At 34.4% G+C, this 16584-nt stretch overlaps 1 protein-coding gene across 2 annotated transcripts; it reads left to right on the plus strand.

The window, feature by feature from the left end:
• The first annotated feature begins 2399 nt into the window (after positions 1-2399).
• Positions 2400-16187, plus strand: LOC122022407 (protein NPGR2-like). 2 transcript variants are annotated; one of them, XM_042580397.1, is made up of 8 exons: positions 2400-2663; positions 2760-2817; positions 3387-3681; positions 5200-5449; positions 7144-8360; positions 10532-10682; positions 12615-12955; positions 15687-16187. In XM_042580397.1, the coding sequence occupies exons 3-7, from the start codon at positions 3448-3450 to the stop codon at positions 12929-12931; spliced, it is 2169 nt and encodes a 722-aa protein (XP_042436331.1). In that variant the 5' UTR covers positions 2400-2663; positions 2760-2817; positions 3387-3447; the 3' UTR covers positions 12932-12955; positions 15687-16187. The 2 variants fall into 2 exon arrangements, with proteins under 2 accessions (XP_042436331.1, XP_042436330.1); XM_042580396.1 differs by lacking the exon at positions 2760-2817.
• Positions 16188-16584: the final 397 nt, after the last annotated feature.

A 16584-nucleotide genomic window follows, 5' to 3' on the forward strand; every position in this document is an offset into this window, starting at 1 on the left:
TTCAAAAAGATCAATGGGTTTTTAGGACAATGATACAAGCTCATTATAAGATTAGGACAATATAACATTCACTAATCAACGCCACCAATGTGTTTCAATAAATTTTTTAAATTAAGAGCAATAAATTTTAAAAAATGTATGAGTGAAAACCCACGTGATTATTTCATAGAAAGAAGAAAGAGGAATATAACGGGAATGCATTACTTATTTTTAAAATTACCAAAGTTAATACATGAAACGAGTAATATTGAAACCTCTCGCATACGCTGCCGTGAAATGTTATAAAAAATATATATTAGCAAAACATCTATTTAGGCAAGCCTAAATTAATTTCTCATATTTGTTATTATTCTTATTTTTATTTTTGATAATTCAGATTTTTAAATCCATCCAACCCAATTAATTTGGAGGTAGACCACGTCGCTCATTTTTAAAATCAATTTTAATTGACAGGGTCGGTGGTCCCGTGTTTTCTCGATCAAAGCAAAAAAAAAACGAAAAAGAGCAGAAAATACCAAAAAAAGAAAAGGAAAGTGAGCTGTAAAAAACAAATTAAAAGAAAAAGAAAAAATTGACGCCCTTTAATTTTAAAACACGAAATACAAAAACACCACCCTTATGTAGACATCCAGACAGCCAGTGACGTTATTGGATGGGAAATCTGGGACCTAGGCCCGCGTGTCCGGGTAAAAGTCTGTGTTCGATTGACTTTTATTAGCAGCGGTAAAATAAACGCCAGCGATAGATTCGCTGACCGTTTCCTTTACGTCACTGTCGGTAGGCGTTTCGAGATTGGTCGACCCAGCATGTTGATTGGACAGCGAGGCCAAGTCAACCGAGAGAACCCACAGTTGCGTCTGGCGGTGCGCGTTCAGGTATTTGAAAACTTAGTAAAAAAATATATTAAAACCGACGGCGGTGGATGTACGTTAATGTTGGGGAAACGCGCCCCGTCTCACGCGCTCGGCATAGGTGGATGGGAACTTGTCCGACGTGGCAAGATCTAGGCCTCACAACCGAGGGCCGCGGTCAGACCGACGTCTCTTTCCTTGAAGGGCTGGTTGAAGGGAAGGAACACTCAATGCTATCCGTCTTTTTATCCATCCATCAAAGTAAACATATGGATAATTTTCTGGACAGAAATAAAATAAAAGGTACTACTAATTATTTATATCATCAAAAATAATCTTTCTCTTTTGAAAATTAACAAATTAATACTTTACTTATAATTTAATATATAAAATACCTATATCTGTATTTCATTTTAAAATAGTATTAATTAAAGTTGCATTACGTTGGCATAGAACTACTTCAAAAATAAATAATTTTAATTAAAATTAATCATTATGTATATGCATTATATATATAATATAATATATAAATACGTATAAATTGATATTCCAAATCTATAAATTAGATTTTATAATCATACAATAGTATAATGTAAAGGCGACAATAAAAAAATCTCAACAAATTCCTGTAATAAATTCTCCTTGATAAAAAATTAATTTAATTTTTTATATCAAATATTAAACTTATCTTATTAAAATGTTAAGAAATATATACTCTCTAATGTAAAATTTTTTTTTGTGAGATTAAATAGAATCATAATAATAGTATATATTTTTATATAAAAAATAATAAGAGCAAAGTACTAATAATTATTTTTAATGTGAAAAAGTACGTTAATATAATTTAATCTTATGTTTCATTAAAATTAATTATTAAAAAATTTAAATTCTTAATTAACTAGTAAGATTACGGTAGAATAAAGCAAATTCGACAAATATACTTATCTTTAAAAATAAGTTATTTAAAAAAACTGCATTATGTTAGAATAATTTTAATCAAAATTATATTATTTTAAAGAAATTTAATAAAATTATCATATCACGAAATACTCTAATCTAAAAGTCAAACCGTATTACGATGAAATTTATAGTACAATCTCATAGATCATTTAAGATGATAAATAATGTTATGTTTGTCACATGAGATCACGAGATCGAACTGTGAGACTGTCGGGGTGTTACAGTACAATGATACAACTTTATTTATGAAAGAAAATTTCTAAATATTTCTTTTCCTCATTCATATGAAGGAGTAATTTGAGCATTATAAATATTTATATGTGCTGTTTAGTGATTTTTCAAACAATTAAAAAAGTAGAGATATTTTCATAACAATTAGGGTGAAATATTATTTCGATAATTTTTTTAAAAGTAGATGCTCGTTTAATAATATGATATAAAGGAGGTCCTTTTAATATTTTTTTTGGGTTCAATTTTCTTTTACCCATCTTCTTTTCTATCCATTCATTTCCTCCTCCTACTCACGCTCATCATTTTCTATCCATTCAAGTAAACGCACAATTGAATTTTATTTTATTTTTTAAAGTCTCTCAGCGATCTTTGCCACATTCCTAAGAAATTGCGATGATTTCTTAATTTGAATAGAATTCTTAGAAGCCGCCCTTCCCTGATAGGAGATTTCGAGGAATTCGAAGGGTAAAGGGAGCGATTTCCTTTGAATTACCGTCGGAATGCTTTGGCAGGGCGATTCTTTTTGAGGAATTTTGCTTTTTTCCTCGGCGGAATTTCATCAAAGAGGTCGAGAGATTAAGATTTTATTGCTGGGTCCCCGATCGAGGGTTGGTTGAATTGGTAAGATTTATTGCCCTAGAAGTACTTTTTTATTGCCCCTTTCGAAACTCGTCCGGTATCCCTTCTGTGGATTACTGGCTACATTAACTTGGCCAGGTTTCGAGAGTTGGCGAGTGTCTGCCTATTTTGGACGGGGAGGTTGAAGAAATCTCTGGTAGGATCTTCTTTGTGTTGTGTTTTCGCAATCGGTAATTAGGGTTTCGAGAGGACGGAGGGCGCGAAAGGTGTGGTTTTGGGTGGGTTTTGGTTCATCCGGGGCAGTTTTGTGGTTGTTCGAATTGCTCTTTGTGTTGGGATCCGGGCTTTTGAGGTGTTTGATTGTTAATCTTCTTTCTTGGTTTCATATTTTCCTTTTTCCCTGAGATAGATAGTAAGTCTGCGTTATAAACTTTTGTTTTGTATTGTTCGATCTCTCAGCTTTTCTAAGTTTCATCAGTGCTTTAGTCTTTTTTTTTCTTGTCTCATACCCTTCGCAGATTGTCAAGGTTGCAAAGTTTTCTATGGTAAATTAAGCCAAAAGTTGAATTCTTGGATAGGTCCCTAACACTGGATTCATCATGCGTTTTGAGTGTCTGTTTGTGTGTGATATTCCATCTTTTATTTTGTCTGTTTATGAGGAATTTCACAACAGTTCAATGGAGTTCGAATTGATTTGCTTGCTGTCAGTTGGGATACCACTCATCAGTGGTTCTTTAACACTCCTTCCTTTTCTGTATATGCTAGGTATCTCTCAAAAGTAGATGGTACAGAGTCTTCTTCAAGCTGCGTGAATGATTAGAAATGAATGAAGAGGAGAGGTTCCTTCTCTGTCCTTATGAGGAACACAATGAACTGCTTGTGTTCTGGTGAACAAATGCAAGTCAACGAAATGACCCAATCAACTGAGTTCTTGTCCACAAAGGATGTCTCGGTAGACCAATATACTCAACAAAATAGTGAGATTGAACAAAGGGTTGACATTGGAAACATTGAAGAAGCGGAGTCATCTCTTCGTGAAGGTCTCTGCTTGAATTATGAGGTTGGTGTCAGTCTTTTTAGGCACCAGTTTATGGTGGCGATGAGCCCTTCATAAAGTTCTGATGCACATGCATGTCTATATACTTTCAATTCTAGAATTAGGATTGTCTTTATGATATTAAGAAACAATACATTCAATTCTCTGTTACTTTGTGAGCTTATTTTGCCGTGCTGCTGTGCATGAGGGTATACATAGTCAAGCTCAATTTAGCATATTCATTTAAACATTTGGCTTGTCATTATCTAAAGGCTAACAAAATGCTGATGCTTAACATGTTTATAATCAATCAGCCTTAGCGAAGCCTTATTTTAACCCATCCTGAGCTTTAGGTAAATTAAGTTGCTCCCAAGATATTTTTATACTATTGGTATTGCACTTTTAGAAAAGTTCCTTGTGGTAGGTATTATATAGGCCCGCCTAAGAATATTTATTGCTTCAAGTAGCTATGCCTAGTGCATTTGCAATGAGATATTGGTTTATTTTTCAATTATCTCACCCAAGCAAATGTAATCTACTACAGATCAACTAGATATTTTTAGAAATTATTTGGATAACATGACTAATTTAATAATTTTTTTTTCTTTATTTCATACAAACTTGAGGAAACAATAAAAGGAAATGGAAAGACATCTATTAAAAGAGTATGTTAAACATAGATCATGCTCAAATTGGATTACTTTATAATTTAGTTGCAAAGGTTCAAAAGTAGTGGACTATCTCAAGTCTCAACCAAAGGGGATCACTATATTAACCTGTACTCAATACTGAAGAGAATGAATCACAACTTGGTATATATGAAGACAATAGGAATATGTAGAAAATTATCAATTTTTTGCACATTAAAATTAAATTTTCTTTTTTGGCATAAGCACTAAAAGCTGTGAAAATACAAACTAAAACTTTATTTGCTTATTATCTGTTATGTGTTAATCGCTAGGGTAACTGTTTGAGTATCATGAACAGTTAATTAAATAATATTTTGCATGGACACATTTTATCCTGAAGGGGATCCTTAGCACAACAGTAAAGTTGCGCCGTGTGACCTAGAGGTCACCGGTTTGAGTCTCGGAAACAACTTTTTGTAAAGCAGAGTAAGGCTATGTACAATAGACCCTTCTCCGGAGCTCCATTGGTGGGAGCTTCATGCATTGGGCTGCCTTTATTTTATAGGCACATCTTATCTTGTATAATTCTTTCAAACCTGAATTTTTGTAGTATACTTGAAGTGTTTGAAGCTCAATTTTTTTTAGTCATTGTGCATATGGTTACTGTTATTTGCTTGGTATCTTGGATTTCCATATTTATACAAATTTGTATATTTGATGATGAAAGTGTTTTCCAGGATCTTCTGATCTATAACAATGCCACTGTACTATCTTCTAAACGGTTTTCAATGTGTATTTAGAGTGTATTTATGTTTTGTATGTCATTACTTTATACAGACCTACAATACAAAATTATTGTTTGGTACCAATTGAAGTTACATAAAAGAGTTTTTTTTTTTTTTTTATCTTGTAGGAAGCAAGAGCCTTGCTTGGCAGGCTGGAGTATCAAAGAGGAAATGTAGAAGCTGCACTTCGTGTTTTTGATGGCATAGATCTTGCTTCAGTGACTCCTAAGATAAGGTCCACGATAAATAAAAGAATGGAACACCACAAGAATCATACAAACTGGGATGCTCGGCCAATGTCCATACATGCAGTTGGCTTACTTGTTGAAGCAGTGTATTTAAAAGCAAGAGCATTGCAAGATCTGGGAAGGTTTAAAGGTGTGCCTTTTATTCTGAATCATAGTTTCTAACTGATTTGAACTGCACTCTAAGTGGCCAAGCATAAATACAATTTCTTACATTATCGTAAAGGTACTTCTATAAACAAGTTAGAAAATGTACAATCGTATAGGATGAATAATCCTTCCACTCTAAGTGGTGAATGTACTATGCGGAGGTTATATATTTATGACTGATTTTTGCCACCTAAAATGGTAGTTGTGCCATTTTAAGGTTTATTAGTGCGAGTCAGGTTTCCCTTCAGAATGCCCATGAACCACATACTGCCAAATCTGCTAGATCTAAGTGTAGGCAATCACATGTTCATTGCTGAGAGAGATGCATCTTTGCATCTCTTGGGTTCTAGGAAATTTGTACTAGACATTTTGAGTTCTTTTTTGGACTATACAAACTGCTAAGTTTTGTTCTAAGATAACTTTTATCATGTTAGTTCATTGAATTCAACTGACTAGGTATGGGCATAAAGTCCAATTCACTTGACTAAAAAGACTGTTGCATGACCCATCATGTCTTTATGTTTTGATCATTATGCATGTGTGATTCTAGGAGTGTGCTCTATGACAGAGACTCATAGCAAGTATGGCGTAATCAAAACTATGGTCCTAGATGTTTGTTGCTGTGTGCATATTGCAACTTATTATAACATAGCTTTTCACTAGTGCATATCTCTATATTATTGCTTCAGCAGCATCTGAAGTGTGTTTCATCACTAGTGCTGCATTTGTGCAATATCTTTTAGAGAACTCTTCTTTTGTTGCAAAATTTTGAAATGAGATCAGAGGATCCTTTCTCTAAGGAATGTTAATATATTAAGGAAATTGGAGATAAGCACTAAGAGTGTGTGATCTAGTATATATAATTTTTTGTTAGTTATAATTTTGGTTTTGATAGACAAATTTTAATGAATGTAACTTTGTTTGAAAAGTGTACAAGGATCCACATCAGCTACTCTATTCAAAGATTTTATCCTAAATTTTAGATAGGGTAGCTAAAAAGTCTTTGCATCAGCTATCCTATCTATTCCCTAAATTTAGATTTGATGAATAGTGATTTTCTAAATTTAGGAAATGAAACCTCTATTCTAAAAGTAAAATAATATTTTTTTTTTCAATCTCTCTCCTTCCACTCATTCTTTTCAATATCTCTTCTTCCACTCATTCTATAAATATAATAATAAAAAAATAGAAGAAAGAGAAGAAAATAATAAAAAATTAAAAATAATGGAAATTTTAGGGTAGTTGATGTAGTGTGAAGTGAAAAGTGATTGTTTAAATTTAATAAAGTAAGTTATTTACCCTAAATTTTAGATATAGTGATAGGGAAACTGATGTGGATGCTCTAATTGGGGTGTTGAATCTCCAAAATGAGCAGCTGACAAGCTTGGCCTTCGTGACTAAACATTTGATATTTTAACCTCTCTTGCATCCTCTCCTTATGATGTAAGAAATTCTGTTGTCGATGTGTTAAACCTGCTGAAACAAATTTTACCTATGTAACTTCTTTATGGTAAATATGTATCGCCATTCATCATGTAACTTTAGTTTCTTGTTTCTCAGATGTATTAGTTAGGCAGTATCTTTTTTGTTTCTGTTTTTTTTTTTTTAATCTTTTTGCTCATTATGAATTGAATGTGAATTTAACGAATGTCCAAGATACTTCTAAATTTGTTGCAGAAGCTGCTCAATCATGCAACATTGTCCTGGACACTTTAGAGTCTGCTTTAACTGATGGCTCTGTGGGGAACTTTCTTACTGATAGTAAGTTACAGGAGATAGTACGCAGGGCGGTTGAGTTACTTCCGGAGCTATGGAAACTGGCTGGGTTTTCCCATGAGGTCATCTTATCTTACCGGAGAGCCCTTCTTGGACACTGGAATCTTGATGCTGTCACCACAGCAAAGATACAAAAGGAATTTGCTATTTTTCTTCTTTATGGAGGCTTTGATGCAAGTCCCCCTAACCTTCGTTTTCAAATGGATGGCGCTTTTATTCCTAGGAACAATATAGAAGAGGCTGTTCTTCTGTTAACTATTCTACTGAGAAAGTTTTCTCTGAAGAGAATTGAATGGGACCCATCTATTCTTCATCATCTGACTTTTGCGCTAGCCATATCAGGGCAGTTAGGTTCACTGGCCAATCAGGTAGAAGAATTACTACCTGGTGCCCTAGATAGGAAAACCCAATACTATACTCTTGCTTTGTGTTATTTGGGGGAAAATGATGATCTTACTGCTTTGAATCTACTGAGAAAGCTACTGAGTGCTTCAGAGGATCCAAATTGTGTGAAAGCATTGTTACTTGCTTCTAAAGTTTGTGGTGAGAATATTTCGTGTGCAGAAGATGGTGTTATGTTTGCACGCAGGGCTCTCACCAACTTGCATGGTTGCTGTGGCCAAATTGAAAGTCTAGCTAATTGTTTACTTGGAATTTCTCTTTCAACTCAGGCTAGGTCTTCTAGTTCTGACTCAGAGAGGGTTTTAAGGCAGTCTGAGGCAATTTACTCGCTTGAAAAAGCTGAAAAAGTGGTCCCTGGGAAAGATTATAGGATCTTATATAATCTAAGCTTGGAAAATGCTGAACAAAGAAAGTTGGATTCAGCTCTTCGTTATGCCAAACAGCTCATGCAACTTGAAGCTGGATCAAATATTGAAGGATGGATTCTTTTAGCTCGAATATTGTCTGCACAGAAGCGGTTTGTTGATGCTGAAACTATTATTAATGCTGCTTTGGAACAAACAGGAAAATGGAATCACGGGGTATTGTTGAGGACTAAAGCTAAAATTCAAATCGCACAAGGGCAATTGAAGAATGCAATTGAGACATATACTCATCTTCTTGCAGTAATTCAGTTGAAGACTAAAAGTTTTGGCTTTGGACTAGCAACTTTGAAGGTAAAATAATCTTCTTCTTCTAAAATGCTTTTATTAGCTGTCACAATGGATTATTATTCTTTTTCTTTTGTTATATATATTAATATGTATTATTCCTTTTTGTTTGTTATATATTTATATGCATTGGCTTCTACACTAACATAGTGTTACATAATACTTTCATGCCTAAGTTATAGATAGAATTAGTTATGTCTAAGGGATATAAATGCATGAATTGTAATACTCATGGTAGTCAAGATTGCGATTTAGCCTGCAGGATCTCACAATATTATGATCCAATTTTACTTAAACAATCCAGATCCCAAGTATGATCTTAATTGGTCTAAGGCCAATCCTATGCTTACTCATTGTCCTATGTAGGATCTCAGTCTAAACAACCTTTACTAAATAGAATATTATATGTTAGAAATCTTTTAAGATTGGCATTTACAATAACAAATATGTTTTATGGGCATGTCATATCATATGAGAAAGTTTTTGATTTTGTAATATATTTTCTAATTGCTTAGTAGATTTATCTTGCTTCATTGTTGTCATTATCTTCCATCTTATAATTATCATTCATCTTGTAGAAGTTGCTTGATGTGCAATGACAAAGCACTAAGAATTGTAGTGTATACTTTTATTTTTCATATATTTACCATAGGATTATTTTTCTTTATGCTTTGTGGGTATGTAGCACAACAAAATGCCAATCTAATACTATAAATTGGCAATAAAGAGAAAAAGGTTTAGGGCTATAAAATGCTTGAAAACTTAATAGGAAGCAACAAACGTCGATTAGCAAGTGGTAATAGCGATGATGAGCAACATTGAGTGGCGACGACTTTTTGACTTTGGGTGGTGCACATAAATAAGGTTTTTTTATCTGGGTGGGAGATGTGGTTGGAGGAGAGAGCATTGGTTGAAACCTCAAATGAAGTAATCGTGATCATCGACTAAATTGTGACCCTGGCGGCAAAAAGAATTACATAATGGTTTAAATTAAAACTGTTATATTAAAAAAATTATTATATGTGTGTGTGTATGTGTGTGTGTGTGTGTGTGTGTGTGTGTGTGTGAGGAAATATGGGAAGTAAAATAATTTAAGGTTAGTAAGATAAAGACAATATATAAAATTTAAGTTCAATAGTAGCAGACGTAATAAGATAATTGTTAAGATGGGAGATAATGAGTTATAGAGATTTAAGAGCCTAGGTTTATTTTTGCAAAATGATAGAGGTTGATAAATGTTTTACATAAGATACAAATAGGATTGTTGAAATGGAGGAGAACAACATATGCTCTTTGTGATCGACCCTAATGACGCAGGAGGATCCATATAACCGATTCCACTTAGTAGAATAAAAACTTGGTTGCTATGTTTAATAGTTGCTACAAAATTTTAATAGGCATTAAACATCTCACGAGATAATATTAAAATATGAACTCGACACTTGAAATATAAAATAGTTAACGATTATAATAATTAAATATTAATAAAAGTGTTTTTTTAATTAATATACAGTTATATTTTAAAAATATGCGAAATTGCATCGGCATGACATGATATGATACCAAAGATAGATAGTTATATATAGTTCTGGTCCATGATTGAAACTTTGACATTGTTGGAAATTTTAAACCTTGATAAAATTTCAAGAGTAGATGCTGAACCTTGATATATTTATTTCACTCTGCAATCTCTCAATTTTTATCTAACCTCAAACTTCAAAATCTCATGATGTCTTGAATTTGAGGAGTCAAGGAACTAAGTCGAGACATTTAAAGATCTTCACGAATTTCTAATATCTCTTTCTTGACAACCATAATCTTGTTGCCATCTCTTTGAAGATCAGTTCAGAGCCTTGAATCTTCATGCCACTGCACCAGTCTTGTTTTTTTGCTTTTTGATAAGTGTTTTACTCAGGTTTATCTTTTCCTTAAGAGACTTTTTATAATTCATCTGAAGAAGTTCAACTTAGATAGTATCTACACTGTAGCTTCAGTGGGAGTGTTAAAAATATTAGATGTAACCTAGTTTAAGGTATGCCTAAGTTTGAGAAAAATTTAGTATATTTCTAAGGGCTATAAATACATACGTTGCAATTCCATGCATCAATAATGTAATATTTTATCCCTCTCAATTCAGATATATCTGGAAATATTACTTCACAGATTTCTATTTGCAGGGTGGAAAAATTGATAGAAGTTTGGAACTTCAGACTTGGTATGATCTTACTAATGTCTACATAAGCATGTCACAATGGAGGGATGCTGAAGTTTGCTTAAAAAATTTCAAAGCTATTAATCCTTATTCTGCTTTAGCATGGCATGCAACAGGTATCCATGTTTGTCAACTATTTTTTCTTTATCCAAGCTACATTTTATATACTGCCGGTCTGCAATAATCACCTGCTTTCTAGTTTTAGTTTTTATTTTTTTTTTCTCTTGATTTTCTTTTGTTCATGAGAATTTAATTAGATGATTGTTTCTAAAAGACTCTTTTTACTTAGTGTCAGTGGACCTTTCAGCTGTTTAATTATCCTGAATTTGTTGTTTTCTTCAGCTTAAACTGGTTAGTTTTCAACATAATCTGCGAAAGCAGATTATTGTAACTGCCATGATTGCCTCAAGATTGGAGTGGTTTGTTCCTAGATATCTTTCAATACATAGGCTATTCTGTGATTCATCTAAAGAGAAGAATTTAGCAGTACAAATTTACTAAATAAGAAGATGCGGATATCTAACTAGAACTTTGGATAAACTAGTTCTGTTCTCAAATTCCCTTTGAGGAATTCATGTAGTGACTCATTTACTATGGTTCTATAGTTTACAATGAACCTGACTTGTTGCCATTGATCATTTATAATTTGTCGTGATGAATAGCACGTTCATGAAGCACATCTTACATTTTTGGTTTTGTGCCTCTCGTATCTCATCCTTCCTATATTATTTTGTTGCAAGATCTCATAGATTCCATTAGGACCTACTTGCTCTATAGTCTCATTGCATTGAGACAGTTTCTTGTTTGATCTAGCTGGTGTAACGGGATATATTATAATAAGTATTTGGAGTAGCGTTATTGTTAATGATCAGATTGTAATTGTATAAACTGATTGGTTTTGCATTTCTTTTGGGCGCATATGAAAGATGAATGTCTTACATTCTTGCAAAGACTCCAACACCATTAATTTTTGAATTTTCTCATTATTAACCTTCCCTGCTTAGTCCTCCCTGTCCTGTTCCACCTTTGAGGACATCAATTGATATACTGGGATTCTGGTAGTTAGGTATGCTAACCTCATATCATCGTTGGATTTTATTATTTTTAGAGAAGATCTTGTGGAAATTTTTGTGTGTACTTGCCGGTTGATGGTTTGCTTGTTTATTGTAACCGTCAGATGCATACGTGATCCACCCAATGTTTAAAATTTCAACCCGTGCCAAGGTTTCGGTCTGCACCGGAACGATACGGTTTCGGTACCGTATCGTGCCGTGCCGATATAATTTCGGTATTTTTTAAATATAAAATATGTTAATTAAAAACTAAAATATTTAACATAAATATTTAAAAAATAAACAAGATAAAAAATAATCTTTTAAAAAAGGAAAAGATATGAAATAGATAAATAAATAAATAAAAAATTTATTATAATTTTTAAATTAAAATAAATGAAATATAAAATTAATTAGATAATTTTATTAGGGTTTAATAAAGTCTCTTTAGATTATCTTTGCCATAACTAGGAGTTGATTAAAAAAATTAACCTAAGTTTAATTAAAAGAAATCTAAAATCTGACACCACTCGCGAGCCCGCACAACTTCGATGCCGTCGTAGGGTTGCACGACCAACCATGGCCGTGGGGATTGCATGACTCCTTCGACGCGACCACGTTGGTCGTGCGACCCCTCTGCAGTGACCGCAGGGTCGCACGATGTCTCCACGGCAGCAACGGAAGGGTTATGCGACTTCTCTGCTACTGTTGCAAGGTCGAACGCCCCCTCTGCTGTGACCACGGGGTCGCGCAACACGTCGCACCTGTCGTGGGTTTGGTGCCGGGGTTGTGCCGGTGCCGGTCGCCAAACGGAACGAGACGTTTCACTCGTTTCGACTGTTTCGGCACGGCACTTTAAACCATGGATCCACCCACTATCAATATACTAGTCATGTAAAGATTCTTTTTCTATTCTCTCTTTTATTTCGAATGCTTTTTGTTTGTGTAAATTTCCACTCAATTTTAATCTTACACATTAAACTCTATTGATTTCAGGACAGTTATATGAAGCAAAGGGCCTCCTTAAAGAAGCTCAAGGAGCATATGCTAAAGCCTTGGACATAGAACCAGGCCATGTCCCTAGCTTGGTCTCCACTGCGATTGTCCTTAGAGATCTAAATGACACTTCATTGGCCATCATCAAAGGCTTCCTCACTGATGCACTTCGACTTGACCACGCTAACCATATTGCTTGGTTCAATCTTGGTCTAATTTATAAAGCTGAAAATCCAAGGTTGGCACTTGAAGCTTCTGAGTGTTTTCAGGCTGCCACTCTCCTTGAAGAGACTGCACCAGTTGAACCTTTCAGATGACGTCTTCCACAACAATCAAACTCTGTAAGTTATTGTGAATCTGCAACTATTTTAGTGTTTTGCGGTATCAGGTCCTACTGCTTTGTGTATTTAGGTTGCTTCAATCATTTAAGTGCATAGAATTAGAAATGATAAAATTTCTCATGCATATATTTCTTGGATCATAGAAGTCACCTGTTATGACCTAACTTTCAACAGATACGATGTGACCTGCTAAAAGGACCCTCGCATTGTTATAGCAGGTCTTATATATTGGCCTTAGGAGAAGGTGCCTCTAATGTGCATCGCCTTATGTTATCTTCCTATTGATGCTGATCTTTCACTATAGGCCATTAGGTTCTCTAGGCACAGGCTCCTCTTCCTAGCAGTACATGGGGCGGTGATCTGACAACTCCAATCACCATTTGTTGTGAATAAATAAGAGTAGGTTTTTTTTTTTTTTTCAAATTTACCATAAATGGCACCATGGTTTATGAAAAGGACCATTGTTCTTCCTTGGTATGTACAGAATTTTTCTGGGATGTCAAATAAAACTGAAAAGTCTGAGTTAAAACATCAGGCACTAGAAGTTTGACAATCGTTGCAGAGCTAACAGTTGCACCCCAACTGTCTGATTCTGATTTGCAAATCATTCCTTTGTAAACAAATGAATATCCAATGACATATGTGCCACAGCAATAACTTGGTTCTTTGCTCCACAGATTTCGGCTGAAAGTGAACAGCTGAATCCCATGTGTTTGCTAGTAAGGCTTTCGATCAGTCTTTTATTGTTTCATTTGTTATGTTAATCAAAACCATATGCCATTACTGTCTCATTAGTCACAAGAATTCACTTTCTAAGATTTAAGTTATCTTGTTAAACAATGAAATGAATATTCAAACTTGTTTCTTGAAAATCTACTCTTCTGAGATTTAAGTAATTTTATTTAGACACTGATTGAATACTCAAACCCTTGACTTATATATTCATCTTTCACCTTTCGTAGAATTCAGTCTCGTTTCTTGCGTGTATGATTTCTAACATCAGTTTTCTTCTTCTCAATTGTCATATATTCAGCTTTCACCTTTTGTAGAATTCAGTCTCGTTTCTTGCGTGTATGATTTCTAACATCAGTTTTCTTCTTCACAATTGTCATATATTCAGCTTTCACCTTTTGTAGAATTCAGTCTCGTTTCTTGCGTGTATGATTTTCTAACATCAGTTTCTTCTTCACAACTGTCTGCAAGCAAATGTGAAGTGATTTTTTTTTCCATTTTGTGTGGTATGCCACTGAAACCCTTTATTTGGAGCACTTTTTTGTCACAAGTATCCCTGCTCCGCATCTATTATTATGCTAAATCATAGGAATTTATGAAGGTCAGAGGTAGCTTGATTCTGTGATTTAACAAGCCACCTATCAAACAGTAAGTAAGAAGTCAACACATCCTTAAAAGTGTCCTTGTTTGATACTTTCTGCATTCCTCACCCGTTGAAGGCTATCATAGAATGCTGGCATCAATTTTAGCTATATTTTGTTATGAAATTTCTCCTCGCTTTGATCAAAAGTGAGTCTTGACCGGGCAAAGGACAATTTGACAGAGAAAGGCTATATTTAATTAGTGAAATTCAATACTTACCAAAAGGCACACATAAAATTTAGCATTTACCAACAGGCACACCACACTTTGTAATTTATCAACCGACGCCTTCCATCTGACATTCTAAAAATATTCTTGCACTTGCTGAAACATGTTTAAACTTTTAAAAATATTTTTATTAACTTCTAGTGGTCAAAGCATTCAAATAGAAAAAAAAATGATAAACCTAGTTAGCCTCATTGATTAGTCTTGGGGTGACCGGCCTAACCCCACGGAATTTTTCCACCGGACACCAGGATAAATCGAAAAGCGCGCGTGGCGGGTAGCCTTAGAGCCCAACATCCTTTGGTTGCGCGTCCTATTTGGAGGGAAAATTCTTACAAATACATCATAGCTGGGGATCGAACCGTGGATGCCTAGGTGACAACCTGAATGTCTTACCGTGGCACCATAGCCCCGGGACAATATTGACTTCTTTAGGTTAGTGTAATTCTCCCTTTATGCCTAGATGGGATAACACATGATTTGCCAATGCAAGACCAGGTAGAAATTTCAGGGGTAGGACAATAGGAAATGATCTACTATATTCTGGGTGCTAGTTTTTGTTTCGGCAGGTTTTCGTAAATTATGTGTTTGTATGATAGTCAATATCCCGAGACAGTATATCTGACATAGGCAAAGGCTTTTGAGCATGCATAGCATTTTAGATTTTTTATCGACCAGGTATTTTACTTCATGTGCAACTAATGCACTGTTATTGTTCAATTTATATTTTACATAGCATTAATTTTGTTTGTTATGCCCTGTTTGACATTGTTGTTCAGTTCCCCATCTCAATTTCTTTTACATTGGAATGCTAGCGACTATGTTCATGGCTGAGGTAACCGACAAACCGATCAAATTTGTTTATGACACAATAATAAAGCTCAGAAGTATTTTGCGAATCAATTCAGCATTGTAGAAAAATACTGAATTGAAATACCATTTTTTTTCCTCAAAAAATCTTATCCTGAAGCACGCCTTATTAAGGCATGGAATTTTTTATCGGTCACACAACACGCCAACCGGCTATTTGGCACAGGACCGAACTGTGCTAATGGAATACCTAGTCATAAGCGGCTGATCATTATTCACTCCACTCTCTAACTTGCTGATTGTTTTTTTTTTTTTTTGCCAGGAAACCAAGCTGCTGCTATCTGCGCTAGTTGGGCTATTTTCATTGTAATACGACAGACAGCCTTCTATCTGACGAATGGAAAGCATCCTTAGTCGTTCGTAAGCAGCTGGTTTACTCAAGGATTCTGGGGAGATTCGAGTGGTTTAAAGATGTGGCCAATGCCAGAAACTTACATTGATGGCAGTGGTGAAACTGGACCGTCTCCCTGGGTGAATTGAATTTAGGCGAAGTACGACATTGTGAATTGTTTTCCGATCTTTTTTGAAGGAGTTTGACGATCAGTTCCATTTACCCAATGAGCTTCTCGTGTTTATTGATGCATATAGTTTATACCTACCTACCTCTCTATGCTTGTCGGAAAACACGAAACAAAAAACTCATGGAGAATGAGAATAGGCCAATAAGATGTGTTTATCAGCCTTTTCTATGCCTTGCTAGTAGAGGAGACATTATCTGTTTTAGTTGTCTTGATCAATTATCTTATTGGAGGTTTATATTTTATTTTAAACAATTCTCACTCGTCAAGAAAATAATGCTTGAGAAGAGAGATACATCGAGTTTGTATATTTTATATATTCTTTTATTATTAAATAAACATAAATAAATCTTATCGAATCGTAATACCAAATTTATTAACGAAGAGAGTCCAGCAAATCTACCAAATCAATTAACCTAGACAAATCAAATTAGTTGAATTAGATTATGAGCAAAAGTTTGAATTAATCATGCCCGCAAGAGGTACTCCACTTGACAGCAAATCCTTACCCGAGACCTCTATTACAATCGAATAATTATTTATAAATCGACCTACTAAAATAAAATATATTTATCTTACAACAAGTATTTCGTATCAACCTCCAGCTAATGGTCCTACGGACTGTAATAACATTGAGCATGC

Source organism: Zingiber officinale, chromosome 9B (genome assembly GCF_018446385.1).
Source record: "Zingiber officinale cultivar Zhangliang chromosome 9B, Zo_v1.1, whole genome shotgun sequence".
Lineage (NCBI taxonomy): Eukaryota > Viridiplantae > Streptophyta > Magnoliopsida > Zingiberales > Zingiberaceae > Zingiber > Zingiber officinale.